Consider the following 17,558-nt stretch of genomic DNA (forward strand, 5'->3'; position numbering starts at 1 on the left):
TTTCAAATTTTTGTTTTATAAAAGTCTGGTACTTAGTCAATCAAGATTTTTAAGGAATGTAACATTCTTGTGGTATTTAATTAGGATTTTTAAGATTTTTTAATGAGTCCAATGAAATTCAGCGGTATTCAATTGAGATTTTGCATAACTTAAACTCTACTGATTTTAATGGATTGTTGTGAGTAATGGATTTTTTGAGATTGTTGAGTGTAAAATGTACCTACTAACAATCTCACACGTAGCCTTGAGATTTTGTAACACTTTTTCAAATTCATTTTTTTTTTTATTTCTACGTTTCTTCCAAATTCTTTTCTGTTTTATTGTAACAATGGCAAGATATATATTTTGTTTGGCAAATTTATTGTCGAAATCATCATGCCTCTAACTTGTACTTTTCTTAACATAACATTTACGTTCATTAAAAAAAAAAAAGAACGTACTGTATAATCTTATGGTTAATTTATCATCTACTTATATATCAAATTATTATAAAAATCACAACTCTACGTTCATTGGTATTATAATAATTTTTCTACTTGCATTTTTCCACCTGTAACATGCATTTTTCAATCAAATTATTATAATCAATAAATTAACATAACTTATTTTTAGGTCTATTTATTTTGATATCATATGTCTAGAATTTTTAAGATCAATCAACCTGCTAGTAGTATTATCTAATAGTCTTTTTTTGAAGTAATATTACACTCATTGATTCAATGTTTTTTTTTTCCGATTGATTTATAACTGTACTTTTGTTTTTGAGATTTTTTTGATCTGTACTGTATCTTTAAATTTATTGACCCTTTTAAAATCTTAAAAATCCTTTAAAATCTATATCATGAATCCATTAAAATCTTGCAAAGAATCTTGATTGTAAAAAGTCTTTCAAAAAAAAGTCTTTTAAAATCCCACAAAATCAATACAATCCAACAAAATCTTCTAAAATCTTCAAGATTTTTTCTATCAAAACAGTCTTTTAAAATCTCAATCCAATACACTTCAAACCCTGTCATTTTTACGGGGTGTAATGGATCATGACTTTTTTGTGATATTCAATCAAGACTCTTTCCAATTTAAAAAAAGTCTTGTGTTATTCAATCAATATTCTTTGTCATTTAAACAAAGTGTTGTGGTATTCAATCAAGACTCTTAATCGCTTAAAAAAAGTCTAGTGGTATTCAAAATCATTCAAATTTCGAAAGATTGTTTAATAAATCAGATTTTGATGGATTTTGTGGGATTTTCTAGTGAAATTTTAGCATGAAAAAGTCTTTCATGAAAACGAAAACATGAGATTTCTTAGGATTGTTTTTTTCTTTTACTCCCTCCGGTTTTATTTACAAGAGAAAATTGACTTTTTAGATACATTCAATAATGTATTTATCAAGTCAAGAACCTAAACCAAATACATAAATTATTTGATGTATCTAAAAAGTAAATTATCTCTTGTAAATAGGACCGGAGGGAGAAATATTTAACTATCTCTCCTTCTCTCTCTTTTCCTCCAATCTCTCTATCTATCTATCTATCCTTTCCTCTCTTCCTCTCTCTCACTAACTCTCCCCTAAAAAATAAAGTAAAATAAATAAACAGTCTTTTTTGAGATTTTGTGAAAGAGAGTGTGTTATGATATTTTTTTTCAGTTATTTCTTAAAATTCATAAAATCTGTTGAAATCTCTTTAAATCCAGAAAATCATTTCAAATCCTTTAAAATCTTATGAATTAAATCCATTGAAATCCTTAATAGTATTTTAAAATCATCAAAGTCATAAAAATCTTACATGATCTTTTAAAATCATCAAGACTTAAACCAAGTTGCTTGGGCTCTAGTGGCGAGGAACTCTTCCAATGACGTACCCGGAGAATACCGGGTTCGATTTCTAAGGGGAACAACGCTTGGCCAGTGCACATGCCTCTACGCACTTGCCTCTACGCACTTGCCGGATTAGTCGCCCACCAATGATGGGTCGGAAACCGGTGCGAAAGTTTTTTAATATAAGTTTTTTTTAATAGAAATCTTTATCTTTATACTAACAATTTAGAGTTTTTAGAAATAGCCTATTCCAAAATTCTTTCCTCTAAAGATGTCCACATCATCATAATCCTACTTGGCATTTGTTCCAAAAATTTCTCCTAATTTTTAATACAAGCTTAATAATAATTATTATTATTAAAAACCGTTTTTTTATTAATCATTAAATTGTACATAAAATACATAGTTGGTTACAATCAAATAATTATTAATATAGTAATTATTTCGATTAAAATTTATATGTTACATTAAAAATTTGTATGTTAGAATCAAATGATTATTAATATAATTATTATTCAATTAACATTTATATGGTACATTAAAAATTTGGTAGGTTACAAAATTATAATAAATAACTTGAATAAATTATATTTTGAATTTCGGTCGTTACACTATGACAGTAACCTACTAATTAAAAATTTAATTGTAGTAAATAGTTTTTAAGGTTATATGATTAATTTTTATTCGTTACAAAATTATATTACTTAATATTAATAAGATATTATTAAATTTCAAATGTTATGAAGTTATTTTTTGTAGGTTGCATGAAATATAATATAATCTTTTAATGCGCATTTTATAATATTAAATATGTTGATAATATTAATTTTAAAACGGCCAAATTAATAATTAATAGATATTAACCGTTATGGTACTATTTTTCTATATAAATAGTAGCGCTTTTGGGTACGAGTACACAACAATCACAAAATATAGCTCTTCTTTTTCTGTTCTCTGGTTCTCTGATATCTATTCTAAGTAATTTTTCTAATTTTTTCTATTGCAAAGAAAAATGTCTACGAAACACTACTTCATCTCTGATGTTTCGCCAAGAAAATAATCGTGGACATTGGTTGTGAGGGTTGTTCGTCTCAAGACTACAAAAATAAAAAACTACAATTTTCTAAGGTGTTGGTTCTAATGGATCGAAAGGTACTTTTTTCATACCGTTTTTTTTTTTTTTTTTTAAGTATAGTGTTTTAATCTTTGTTATCTAGGGTGATCGAATAGGTGAGTTTATACAAAGAACATTGATCTACAAGTTCAAGGAGCAGCACTAAGAGGGAATGGTGTTCACGGTTTCCTCATTTGATTTTGCTTGCAACGGTGGTTCGTATAGACCATCACACAACGAATACAAACTGAATTTTACAATTAACACAAAAGTCAAAATATTTAAATCTTCTTTGGTCCCTACAAACATGTATTCGTTTACACGGCATATGATGTTTTCAATGATTCTTAGGACATGAAATGTAATTTGAATCATATTTTTAGGTTTTTTCTAGATTACCTTTGAAGAATGGTGGGTAATTTACCCACCAACCAATGAAAATGAGCAATTTGTTGGTGGGGTCAAGATAGTTCATGGATACCACTTAAAAATGTGCTTATGTGGCTAATGTGTATTGGTTGGGGTAAATTACCCACCATTCTTCCATGGGTACCCTAGTTGTCACCATATTTTTATCATCAAACTAATTTCAAACCCCCATCCATTTCTAACAATATGAAATAAATTATATATTTATGTAGTTGGTGTCTTGACTGGGGTGGATTTTGTTTGTATGAAGACCTCAAATCAATTATAATAAAAACCCTTCAAGCACAAGATGTGCCCAATAAAGGAAAATACATTTTTCAATTTCATAGATACAAAAGAACCAAATCATGAGGTAAAATAACGAAGACAAGTAGAAAGATTATTCCACCAACATTTCAACTCAAAATACATACATGATTTCTTAGCATTTTCTATCCAGTAAACGATAAATATAAATTTATCTAACAACACCATAAACTGATTCTTGTGACATAAATGCAAGAATTTTTGTCTTTCCAAATAATCCATGCAAGTCAGCAAAATTAACTAAACACTAAAACAAACTTTTTTTGGAACAATTGAGAACCTGAAATGAAGAGTATCCTCACAATAATTAATTGGAAGATCACAATAATTTCAACCACTTTAGAGTATTATGTCATATGCTACTAAAGAATTCACACAAAAAATAAAAAAGATAATTCTCCTGTTTTTCACATCTGCCAGAACATAAAAATAAGTCCATATTTTAAGTACTCCATCAAGCTAAGTTGTCATTTATTAGAATTCAGATATTCAAGAGCCTCCACGAAAAGAGAGAGACATTTAGAGGGCTACTTTGTTCCTAATGAGATTTTTTAGAGCCATAGGTTCATCATGCTCCACTTGCAACTAGATGATATACCACTTTGTCAGGGTACCTTTCACCATGATCAACTTTAAAGAAACTTATCAAAAATGCTAGCCTTACAAATAATGTTGTCCAACAAATAACAACAATATATCCCCTGCACCTCATTCCAAAAAAATTCTATGACATCGTCTCCACCCCATCCAACCCTAACCTACGTATCTCCTTAAATGGCATAGAGTTATTTTGATATAAATCAAAAGTTCTTCTAAATATATCACACAAAGGACCACTCTACAACCACGAATTATTGCAAAAAAAGGAGTATTTTTCTCATTCTCTCCACTATCATCAAGTTGTCATCAAACCAATTTTTAATCCTCATCTCCGCCCCTATTTTAACACCATGGAAGTAATTTTACCACACATATGCCTAATTGTCCCCACTCTTCACATGAACTCACCCAACCTATTCTAAGAAGCTAAAACTTTAAAATGCAAACTCATTAATCCATATTAGCCTCCAAAACTATTCACGTAACAAAGATAAGTTGAAATTCTGCATTATACGAACCCTCAAGCAACAACTATATCAACCATGACACACCTTATCTCACTTAACCCAATTGACTTTCCTAGCTTCCGCACTCTCTCCACACTAAAAATAATAAGGATTCAATAAAATAATTTTTATTTAAGTAAGCCTTGAAGAATGAAAGAAATTAAACCAATTGTGGTGGATATTGAAGGAGAATACAAAGATACATTACAAGAATATTGAATTGAATTTGAATGAGTGAAATTGATTTGTTTTTATTTTTAATATATAATACATTATGATATTTAATTATTATTTTAATTATTTGTCGATTAATTTTTAAGAGATATCAATTTGAACGTACTCTTTTTTCTATCTTCCGGTAAATTTAAAAAGGCGAATCTGACAAATTTTTGTTGGCAAAAGTTAAGTTGTTCCTAGGTATGTATTTATAACTATCGACTTGATTATTTAATACCATTGAAACGTTCATATTTATTCATTTACTTGAACCATTTTATTTGTTTCTTTAGAGATTGGAAAACGATGTTACAAAATTCTTTTCAATCAACTAAGATCAAATTCAACCGTTAAATTATGGAGACAAAAAGAAATAAAGAAAATGTATGCTTATTTTGATGAAGGAGATTTTTTCCACAATCCTTTTAGTAAATACATTTTCTAATAAATGGTAAAACAATTACCTTTATTTTTAGTTGCCCGATCTATCCCACATTAGCATACCAGAAGAATTTTTTAACCTTACTCTTAGGATCGCCATTGAGGAGTTGAAGAACTTGCATGAAATTGAGTGGGTTGACATAGATCTCCTACCTTTTTCTTCCCATGTTTGATGGAGGTTTTAGTTTGTGGATTTTGGTTAGGAACATTAAGAAGGAGGAAGTGTTTGCTTGGAAAAAAGGGGAAATGATGAATTCGAAATCATAACTACACTAAAACAAAACGAAATTAGGTTAGACTCTTTTAATTTGTGACCATTGATCTCTAATTAAAAAAAAAATGAAGAGAGAAGATTAAATAAAATTGTTTTCTCAAATTTTTCTGACTAGAGATAATTTGCTTCCGAGAGAAATACTCTCTCCAATATTTTTTTAGGAACTCTCTCCAATCTTAGATATAAAAAATAAACAACTACCTTATATTATCTTAAATTAAAAAAAAAAATATAACTTACTTTGACTCTATTTAATGTTATTTATCCTAATATACATTTTAATTCATGTAAGTTTTATTTTTTATTCTCATGAAACAAGTTCCAATAGATGGTACTTTTCATAAATTTATCTTTTTTTAGAAACATTCGAGAAAACTAATTGCATATAAGTAAAATTTTTAACTTAGATATTTTTTTATAATTGAAATCCGAGAGACTATTTTGAGTAAATAAAAAAAGTAATAGCTTTATTCAAAGTGGTAGATTTTTTATTATATTTTTATAAGACAAGAGCAAAAAGAATAATCTCAATTAAGTTGGTACCCTACTTTAATCGATTGTCAATTGCTCATATATATTATTAAAAAAAGGAAAAAATTATATGAAATTTGGGAGGACAAAAAATCTGATGCAGTCAATCCAAGTGGATCCACCCTAACGGGTAATACATAAAAAAAAAGATCAACAAAGTGGATTCAACCCTAATTAATTCTAACAAACGAATACCATTAACGATAGGCGTTTGTGAGGGCAAAGCGGATCTATAATTTGGTGAATTGATCGATCTTCATCACAAAATCAGATCACGTGCCATCAACTCCCTGCAACAACGGCAACAAGCATTAACGACTCTTTCAAGTCCACACAGTCTCATGTCAATCAAGGATTAATGGGATACGAAACACATACATATTCTTGAGAGTGTGGAGTAGATTCAACCGCCAACACGGTAATTAACAAATCCACACACACTAACAGTTTACTGCTATGATCAACATCAAATTAGCAGTCATTTCTGGCCCAACATAGAACCGCAACCACCTCCAAAGAAATGGAGGAGACGACAGATTCTAGACCCACAATAACCAATCCACACGGCGGCGAAAAAGGTCTAAAACGGTGGCAAAATAGAGGATAAAGAACGGACCCTTTCGGGTTTCAACCAAACAAGATCGCCAGTGACAACCAACAATTTATGAATACCAACAACTCAGCAACCACCACCCGTAGCAGATGCGGTACTGGTTGAATCGGAAACCAACGACAGGAATTGTTGTGGGAACCGGAAAAAGGGTGGTGTGGAGGGACGACGCCACTCATCGCACCATCGTTGCATGTTGGTGCATCGTAAGTGATGAAGGTATCAAAAAAAGGGGGTGAGGTGGCAGAAGATTTCTAAAGAGAGGGCAGAGCCATAATGGTAGATTATAACAGATGTAATCATACCTCTTATTAATTAGATATATTTTTAAGAATATAGTAATTATTTATAATAATTTTATATTTTAAGCATAATTGTACTTTTTCTCACTATTTTAAGCAGAGTTGGCATGTCCTTGCCAACTCCGTCTCAATTTTGAATATGAAGATAAAGTACTACATAATATCAAAATTCTGAATCAAATCAAACTAAAAAAATCAAATAATATCTAAAAAACTTATTTATGTGTAAACCCTATTAAAACATTTTAAATAAAATGTATCCCGTGCTTGGCACGGGGCGTTACACTAGTATCCAACAAAGTTTAGCATGTAGATATGCACACAAGATTTTTTTTTTCTTCCCTTAATACACCAGAATAAAGATATGAAAACACGAAAATAACACCATGCCAAAGTATGAATTTCACACTATTGATTAAAATAAAAATGCACAGTACAATCATATATCAATACATTTTTTAAAAATCTTATCTCATAACGTACAGCTTTACAACACTAGCATATAGTATTGTCAAAATAAAATAAACAATAGTAATTTCCACAGCCATACAACAAACTTACACATTTTATAACAACAATGAACAAACTATCTAATTACAAGTAACAGAATCACTTCAAAAAATTATTATTTATAGAGAAATTTATTCTGGTATCTTGATCTTCAGTTGGATTACTCATGTGTCCTTCCTTCATCCACACCTTTGCCAACTTGTTCCACTTCTGCAACATGATCTTTATTCTTTGATAAGTCTTCACCAATGCCTACACCTATAAGTATAACAACAACATCAAAATCAGAATCATATCAAATATATTATATAACACAACATTATGCAAAATGTACTAGAGAAAAAGAATTACCCTGTGGTGATTGATTCTCCTCAGGTTTAGCAAACCAAGATCCATAATAATCCTTAACCCTGTCAACCATTCCTTTTCCTGAACTATTCGCATTGCTCTCTTCAAGAACTTTCTCTGACTTCTCATCCTCACTAGCCAATATTCCATCTTCTTTTTTCAATGGCTCTTCTTTCCCTTTATGTAAAGCTTCTGAAACCACCTCAGAAAGTGCCTTATCTTCTTCACTAGGCCTTAGCTTCTCAGCCAGATAGTCCTTCACAGAAGCCCCTTTGTCTCCATTTTTTGTTTCAGTTCCCTCATTACTACCAATGCTAGTTCCATCATTACTGAGCTTAGAAGTTTCATCATTTTTATTTTCAAGAGGGAGAGTTTTATCAACTTTTGTTCCAGAAGAGATTACTTCAACTTCATCTGTGTGACTTTTTGATTGCATCTCCACTAACTCGTCATAATATGCTTGTTTTTCACCAGTGTTTGTGACATCTGTCGATACTGTTTCGAAGGGAATTTCATGGTTTCTATTGATATCTGTGGATACTGTTTCTTGAGGATATTCACTCTGAGTTTCTGCTGCATCAGATTGATTTTCAACATTGTATGTGATGGTGTTGAAAGTTTCTTCAGTTTCTGAGGGAATTTCATGGTTTCTTTTGACATCTGACGATACTGTTTCTTGAGGATATTCATTCTGAATTTCTGTTGCCTCAGATTGATTTTCAACAGTGTTTGTGACGGCATTGAAAGATTTTTCAGTTTCTGAGGGAATTTCATGGTTTATATTGATATCCGTGGATGCTGTTTCCCGAGGATATTCATTCTGAGTTCCAGTTCCCTCATTACTACCAGTGCTAGTACCATCATTACTGAGCTTAGAAGTTTCATCATTTTCAAAAGGGAGAGTTTTATCAACTTTTGTTCCAGAAGAGATTACATCAACTTCATCTGTGTGACTTTTTGATTGCATCTCCACTAACTCGTCATAATATGCTTGTTTTTCACCATCGTTTGTGAAGGTGTTGAAAGTTTCTTCAGTTTCTGAGGGAATTTCATGGTTTCTATTGATATCTGCGGATGTTGTTTCTTGAGGATATTCATTCTGAATTTCTGTTGCATCAGATTGATTTCCAACAGTATTTGTGACGGCGTTGAAAGATTTTTCAGTTTCTGAGGGAATTTCATGGTTTATATTGATATCTGTGGATGCTGTTTCCCGAGGATATTCATTCTGAGTTTCTGTTGCATTAGCGAAGTGTGGCGCAAACTGATCATGGCTTCCAGCAGCAGAAGGGTATTCAATGTCAGTAACAAATGGCTGGATTTTTGTTTCAGTGGTAGGATTTGGTTCATCATCATGCACATTCATTCTCTCAAGAGATTCCTCAAGCGGTGTAATGTCTTTTGTTTCATTACTTTCTGTAAGCCAACACACATGAAAATAAATTGTCAGTAACATGGGAAGCTAACAAGAGTAAATCTCACATTTAACTTAACTCCAAAAATTGATTGAATATCAATGTAAATAAAAAAGAATGAGTCTATTGACTTATATTATTTTCATTGAATCATGATGATTGGGTGTGATTTGTTGATGGTGTATAATTGTCTGAAAATTAAACTCTTCAAAAAAAAATCACCATTGGACATCAAGTTTTCATTTTATAATAAGGGCTTATCAAGTTATTGATGTTTCTATATACTTCTTGGGTTTCACATAGGTTCCTTCCATTGGAAGTAATCCTATTGGAGGTGCTGTCGGACGCTTAATGTAGGCATCTCTCAGCCTGGATTCAAATCTTGATTCGTCAGGTTTTGGGAGTCTAGCCCTTCCAATAAACCCAATCCCCAATTAAGTGCTCATTTTTTCAAATACCAAACATTAAATCTGGCAAAACAGCACACTACTAATATATTGATACAGAATGCAGAGTTTATAGCAAAACCAAAAAATAGAGTTCTGAAACTTTGTTGAATCAATCTACTTACCAGCACCACTTGGATCAGTGTCTTTGGTTTGATAATTGGGATGGATATAAGTCTCAGTTCTACTTCCTTGATCTTGAGAATCTTCCTCCAAAATTTTCTGGTCTCTATTGATATCTGTGGACAATGTTTCCTGAGGATATTCATTCTGAGTTTTTGTTGCATCAGTGAAGTGTGGCACAAACTGATCATGGCTTTTAACATCAGAAGGGTATTCAGTGTCAGCAACATATGACTGGATTTTTGGTTCTGTGGTAGGTTTTGACTCGTCATGCACATTCATTCTCTCAAGAGATTCCTCGAGTGGTGTTATGTCTTTTATTTCATCACTTCCTGTAAGCCAACGCAAATGAAAGTATTAATTTCAATGTAAATAAACTGTTGTCGAGCTAACAAAGAGTAAATTTAACTAACCTCTAGTCTTTACTACTCAGTCTTAAATTCCTAAGGTAAATATAATTGTAAGCCACTATGTTTGGTCTAATGGTGAGTGGTTTAGGTGGTATGGACAAGTTCCTAGGTTCAAACCTCATTGCCTCTAAGTGTTAAAAATGGTAAATACCATTGTACTGATTACCACTATTAGTGGAATCTCTATTCCAATCTGTTTTTTAATTTTTTATGGCAAGGCTCGAACCCGAAACCTTATTTAAGAGATCTCAGTCCAGTTTCACTAGATTAATTTAATGTTGGTATTTGAAAAGAAGTTTGATAAAATTGTTGAATATACAATTAAAAAACCACACAATTAAGTACTCATTTAATCAAATTAAGCATTTATTTTTCAAATGACCTACTCACCTTCCTCATTTGGATTAGTGTCTTTGGTTTGGTAAGTGGGAAAAGTATATGCCTCAGCTCTACTTCCTTGTTCTTGAGAATCTTCCTCCAAGTCTATTTGCCTCTCCAAATTGGCCTCACGTTTCTCTACCTTATCTTCCAGAACAAATGTTTCGGCCTTGTCGGTGGTTTCAGTGGTTGAAGAAACACCTTCAACTAGTGGAGCATGATGAGGTTCTTGTCCTGTAAATTTTGTACCTTCAAAACCAATTCCTGAATTTCCTAAATTTTCAACTTTCTCAGATTCAGGTGTAGGCGTAGCACTCTTAACATCTTCACTGTCATAATCTGTACAACATCCAAATACAAAATGTTTCAGAATATTTTTTGTAGAATGTTTTTAAATTAAGTATCTAAAACCTGTGTAGCACCGGAACTTTATATTGAAGATGTGTCAGGTGTGTAACACAGACACACGCCACCGGGACATATTATTACGTTCAATTTTTTTCCATTTCTCAAATTATTACCGGTGTCTAGTCCTATATCAGTGTCTAGTCTGATGTCTATGTCAATGATTTATAGTCTAAAACCAAGTGCCAGATTCTACTTCACAAGAGAATATGGGATGTACTAGTAGTCCCTTGAATTCTATCATAATCTAATTGCATAAAGAATGTAGAAAAGAACATACTTGGTACTTCACGATTTTTTTGGTCTTGAACTATTGGTTTATCCTCATCCAAGTCACCATCATCATCAGGAATATGCTGAGTTTCAGTGTCATGTCCACTACCATGATCAAATACATTCTGACCATGCTTCTTAATACTGTCCCTAACTTTCCTAGCCTTTGCCTTCACCCTACTCATAACAGACTTCTTCTCAGGCTCAGGCTCAGAATTAGTGGGCTCTTCTGGTCCATGTGTCAGTGTCACTTCATCCAAAATAGATTCAAATAAAGTAGAAAAAAATGCTTCAAACTTAAAAACTACCAAGTATAGTATATATTAACTCTTGCTTCAAACAAAATGATATGATACCTGGATATGGTTCAACGTTAGGTGAGTTTTGTTCATCGTTCTCCCCTTCCACATGACTATGAACAACTCTTGAATCCATGATTATAAATTGTGAAGAAAAGAAACTGCTATAATGTAGAAGAACAAAAGGTTCTACTTTATAGAGAGAAACAAAACATGAAATAGTGTCACCAATACCATTTTGCATTTCATATGACTGGAGACACGTGGCACATAACGACAAATAACTATCATTTGACACTTGTTGAGTATTATTTGTGACACGTGGAGTCCTATAATTGGTTGTTTATGTCGATCAGCAGACATAACTGCTCCTGTGGACTTTGGACGGTGTGGAAAGAGGTACGTACTACTAACCGAGTATGGACAGTGACTCCACAGTGTTGCCCTGTCACTTTTTCAATAGTTACTTTAATTGTTCTACAAGTGATGATAATGATGATGTGCACAGATATTAAATTTGATAATTAGGGGTGTGTGCCGACATTAGAAGTTATTCATGTTACAGTTAGAAAATGTTACTTTTCAAGACTCTAAGTCCTAACCTAACTTAGGAGGGACCTTCTCTAAAAATAAAAATAAGCATTCTTTTACAAATAAATTATATGAATAATTTTTTTATCTACAGACGAAGTGACAAACACCATCCACAGGCATAACCTTAACACAACTATATGGTTTCAAGTTTTAATCTGGATAAAGTTGTCAAACTTAACAAATCAACCTTATCAGTTAAATTAGATCATACAAACTATTTGAATAATTTTGTATGATTGATTAGATTAAATAAATGAAGATAAGAAGTTGAATCCTAAAACATGCATTATCAATTTTACAAACAAATTAAGATGATTAGGGTGGATCAATGGAACTATCCTTCATGTCCATCGAGTTAACCCTTACAAGCTACATAACTTCTCTACACATGACCAAACCCCTTGAAATGAAATTCTACTTTCTTTTTTTTTTCTTCACGATAGAGGGTCTCTAAACTATCTTTCTAAATTGAATTTGTGACCATATATTATATTGTGTAGCTACTCAGCCCTTGTAACATGTTAATTTGATTACTACTTAATTGTAAGACTCACAATTTATAATTAGATAATATATAATTAAATGAAAATATATGATGGTCACATATGATATTAGAATATATAATAATTAAATTAAATATTTATTAAAATATTCCGACAATACAAACATAATAATTTAGACATGATTCATGAATCCACCATGAATAGATTATTAACTTCTATATAAAACATGAACAAATATCTAATTACAAGTAACATGATCACTTCACAAATGTATTATATATAGATATATAGAAAACTTTATTCAGGTAACTTGTTCTTCAATTGGTTTACTCCTGTTTTCCTCCTTCATCCACAGCTTGTTCCACTTCTCCAACAGATTTTTTATTCTTTGATAAGTCTTCACCAATTCCTCCACCTATAACAAAACCATCAAAATTATAATCATATCACATATAGCATAACATTTTGCAAAAATCTACTAGAAAAAGTATTACCTTGTGGTGATTTTACGAACCAAGAGCCAACAGCATCCTTAACCTTGTCAACCATGCCTTTTCCTGGACTATTCACATTGCTCTCTTCAAACACTTTGTCAGACTTCTCAACCTCACTATCCAACTTTCCATCCTCTTTTTTCAATGGCTCTTCTTTTCCTTTATTCAAAGTTTCTGAAATCACCTCAGAAAGTGCCTTATCTTCTTCACTAGGCTTTAGCTTCTCGGCCAAGTAATCCTTCACAGTGACCCCTTTGTCCCCATTTTTTGTTTCAGTTCCGTCATTAGTTCCATATACTTTGGATTTCACTGCACTTCCTACCTCTGCAACCTTTCCATAAACTGGAGCTAATTTCTCAGTAAGAGAATAACCAACGTTATTTCCATTCTCACTTTTTTGATGCTCAACTTTCTCATCATTTCCGAGCTTAGAAGCTTCGTCATTTTCAGGAGGGAGAGTTTTATCAGCTTCTTCCGCAGACGAGATTTCAATTTCATCTGTGTAACCTTTTTGTTTTGGTTGCGTCTCCACTGGTTCTTCATAACCTGATTGTTTCTCAACGGTGTTTGTGATGGTATCAAAATTTTCTCTAATTTCCAAGGGATTTTCTTGGTTTCTATTGATGTTTTTGGATACTGTTACCTGAGGATATTCATTCGGAGTTTCTGTTGCATCAGAGAGGTGTGGCACAAACTGATCAATATCACGGCTTCCAGAAGAAGGAGGGTATTCAGTACTGTCAGCAACAGGTGGCTGGATTTTTGGTTCTGTGGTAGGTTTTGGCTCATCATGCACATTCATTCTCTCTAGAGATTCCTCAAGTGCTGTTGTTTCTTTTACTTCACCACTTCCTGTAAACCAACATACATGAAATTATTATCTGTGTAAATAAATTGTTAGGGTCCGGGGATCTTAGCAAGAGTAAATTTCACATTTTATCTTATACCAAAAAATGGAAGAGTAAATTGTCTTGTATTATTCCATTTATTCTATTTTAATTTGACTATACTTACATCTCTAAGTTAAATACCATTGCATGCCGCTATGTTTGGTCTAATGGTGAGTGGTTTAGGTAGTATGCATGAGTTTCTAGGTTCAAACCTCGTCGCCTCTAAGTTTAAAAGAAATGGTAAGTATCATTGGACTGATTACCAGCTTTATTTAGATCTCCCATCCCAATCATGTTTTTTTTCATCACAAGGCTGAACCCAAAACCTAACCTTATTTAAGAGATTCCAGTCCAGTTTCACTGACTAATTTAATGTTGGTATTTGAAAACAAGTTTGATGATATTGTTGAATATAAATTAATAAATCAACACAATTAAGTGATCATTTTATCAAATTAAGCATTAAATCTTTTTAAATAGTACACTGATATATTGATACATAATGAGGAGTCTAAATAAATCTGATACTTTGTTGAATTGACCTACTCACCTTTCCCACTTGAATCAGCGTCTTTGGTTTGATAATTGGGAAGAGTATATGCCTCAGTTCTACTTCCTTGATCTTGAGAATATTCCTCCAAAATTTCCCAGTTTCTATTATCTTTGGATACTGTTTCACTAGGATATTCATTCTGAGTTTTTGTTGCATCAGAGAAGTGTGGCACAAACTGATCATGGCTTCCAACAGCAGGAGGGTATTCAGTGTCAGTAACAGATGGCTGGATATTTCGTTCTGTGGTAGGTTTTGGCTCATCATCATGCACATTCATTCTCTCAAGAGATTCCTCAAGTGGTTTAATGTCTTTTCTTTCATCTGTAAGCCAACAAATCAAAGTATTAATCTCTATGTAAATAATCTGTTAGGGTCATGGGAAGCTAACAAGAGTAAATTTCACATTTTATCTTAACTCCAAAACAATGAATGAGTCTATTTAAAATAGTACTCTGACATATTGATACATAATGAAGAGTCTAAAAAAATCGGAAACTTCGTTGAATTGTCTTACTCACCTTCCCCACTTGGATCAGTGTCTTTGATTTGATAATTGGGAAGAGTATATGCCTCAGCAGGAGGGTATTCAATGTCGACAACAGATGACTGGATTTTTGGTTCTGTGGTAGGTTTTGACTCATCATGCACATTCATTCTCTCGAGAGATTCCTCGAGTGGTGTAATGTCTTTTATTTCATCACTTTCTGGAAGCCAACACACATGAAAGTATTAACTCAATGGAAAACAAATTGTTAGTGTCACTGGAGAAAGAGTAAAATTCACATTTTATCCTAATCCAAGAAATTTATTGAATCTCAATGTAAATAAAAATGAACGTCTCTATTGTCTTGTATTGTTTTCATTGAATCTATTTTTAACAAAACTTAACCGATCATACCTAAGTTTCTAAGGTATATATCATTGGACATGTCAAGTTATTGATTTTTCTATTGTTGATAACACTATATCAAATCACTAATATGCCACACTTCTATGCCAAATTGAAGGTATAATTTATAAAGAAACTCGAAATTTTGTTCAATATAGAGTTTAAATATCAACGCAAATAAGTACTAATTTGTTGAGTATGGTTCATATTCGCCAACACCATTTTACCAAACGACAAGTATTAAATCTGTTTAAATAGTACACTGATATATTGATACAGAATGCATAGTCTAGCAGAAAAACTGAGTTCTGAAACTTATTATTGAATTGGCCTACTCACCTGCACCACTTGGATCAGTTTCTTTGGTTTGATAATTGGGAAGAGTATATTCCTCGGTTCTACTTCCTTGTTCTTGAGAATCTTCCTCCAAGACTGTTGGCGTCTCCAAATTGGCCTTGTATTGCTCTGGCTTCTCTTCCACAGTAAATGTTTTGGCCTGGTCAGTGGACATGTTTCGATCGATTTCGGTGGTTGATGAAACACCTTCAACCCGTGGATCATGAGAGGATTCTTCTCCCGTACCTTCAATATCAATTCCTGAATTTCCTAAATTTTCATCTTGCTCGGATGTTGGTGTAGGTGTAGGTGTAGCACTTTTGACATCTTCACTGTCATAAACTGTACAACATCCAAACACATAATTAAAAAGTTTCATAACTCTTTTGATATTGATATTGAAACAAAATTTGTGAAATTTAAAAAAAAAAAGAGAAAATAAGTATCTAAAACCTATGTAGTACTGACATTTTAGATTGAAGATGTGTCTGGTGTGTGACACAGACACGACACCGAGTGACATACTATTAGGTTCACTTTCTTCCATTCTCAAATTATTACTAGTGTCAATGTTGTTTGTCATAGTATGAAACTAAATGCCAATTTTACTTCACAAGAAAACATGGAATGCGCCGGTAGTCCCTTGAATTCTAGCATAATCTAATTGCAAATAATGTAGAAAAGAACATACTTGGTGCTTGATGATCTTGTGGGTCTTGAACCAGTTGCTTATCCTCATCCAAGTCGATATCATCATGAGTATGCTGAATTTCATTGTTATGTCCATTACCATGATCAAGTACTTGTTGACCGTGTTTTTTAATTGTGTCCTTAATTTTCTTAGCCTTTGCCTTCACCTTATTCAGAACAGATTTCTTCTCTTGATCAGGAGAAAGGTTTTCTTCCGCGCCAAGCGTCACTAAATGCAAAATAGATTAAAAAAACACAAGTAAAAAAATTGTTTCAAACATAAGAAACTTTAAGTAACACTTGCTTCAAACTAAATGTGATTCATATCATATAATCATATCATATATACCTTGTTGTGGTTCAATGTTCTCCTCTTCAACATGACTATGAACAACTCTTGAATCCATGATTGTAAATTGTAATTGCAATTTTGTAGTAAACAGAAGAAAGAAACTGCTGTGATAGAGAAGAACAAGCTTCTGTTATATATAGGAAGAAAAAATAAGCATGAAACTCTATGTCACCATTTTGAATTTAAATATGGAGACACATGTCACATAACCAACATGTAATTAATATTTGACACGTGTTGAGTATATTTGTGTACGTGGAGTCCTATAATTGGTAGTCTTTGTCATAAGACAAAACTGCTCTTGTACACGTGAGTACGTATAGATGAAACTGCACAAGTGTCTATGGCTGTTTGGAAGGAGAGAAAAACATAACAATGGTGCTCTTATCATTTTTTAATGGTTACTTTAATTATTTGACAGCTAATGATAATGATATACACAAATAATTTTATGATATTAATATTCTGTGACTGTGGATTAGTATATGGTAATACAAGTGTCTA

The 17,558-nt window shown here is 32.3% G+C and overlaps 2 protein-coding genes across 2 annotated transcripts; both read right to left on the reverse strand.

Moving 5' to 3' along the window:
- Positions 1–7,538: 7,538 nt before the first annotated feature.
- Positions 7,539–11,971, reverse strand: LOC25485071 (low-temperature-induced 65 kDa protein). Its single transcript, XM_013614217.2, has 6 exons — positions 11,811–11,971; positions 11,462–11,704; positions 10,789–11,115; positions 9,991–10,320; positions 8,008–9,420; positions 7,539–7,914 (listed from the first exon to the last, which is right to left on the reverse strand). The coding sequence occupies exons 1-6, from the start codon at positions 11,887–11,889 to the stop codon at positions 7,817–7,819; spliced, it is 2,490 nt and encodes an 829-aa protein (XP_013469671.1). The 5' UTR covers positions 11,890–11,971; the 3' UTR covers positions 7,539–7,816.
- A 987-nt stretch (positions 11,972–12,958) lies between these two features.
- On the reverse strand, positions 12,959–17,212 carry LOC25485072 (low-temperature-induced 65 kDa protein). The gene is made up of 7 exons (XM_024769471.2): positions 17,052–17,212; positions 16,704–16,931; positions 16,016–16,354; positions 15,306–15,491; positions 14,785–15,108; positions 13,345–14,196; positions 12,959–13,265 (listed from the first exon to the last, which is right to left on the reverse strand). Exons 1-7 carry the CDS (start codon positions 17,107–17,109, stop codon positions 13,177–13,179), a joined length of 2,076 nt encoding a protein of 691 aa, XP_024625239.1. The 5' UTR covers positions 17,110–17,212; the 3' UTR covers positions 12,959–13,176.
- Positions 17,213–17,558: the final 346 nt, after the last annotated feature.

The sequence above is a fragment of the Medicago truncatula genome, chromosome 1, assembly GCF_003473485.1.
Source record: "Medicago truncatula cultivar Jemalong A17 chromosome 1, MtrunA17r5.0-ANR, whole genome shotgun sequence".
Lineage (NCBI taxonomy): Eukaryota > Viridiplantae > Streptophyta > Magnoliopsida > Fabales > Fabaceae > Medicago > Medicago truncatula.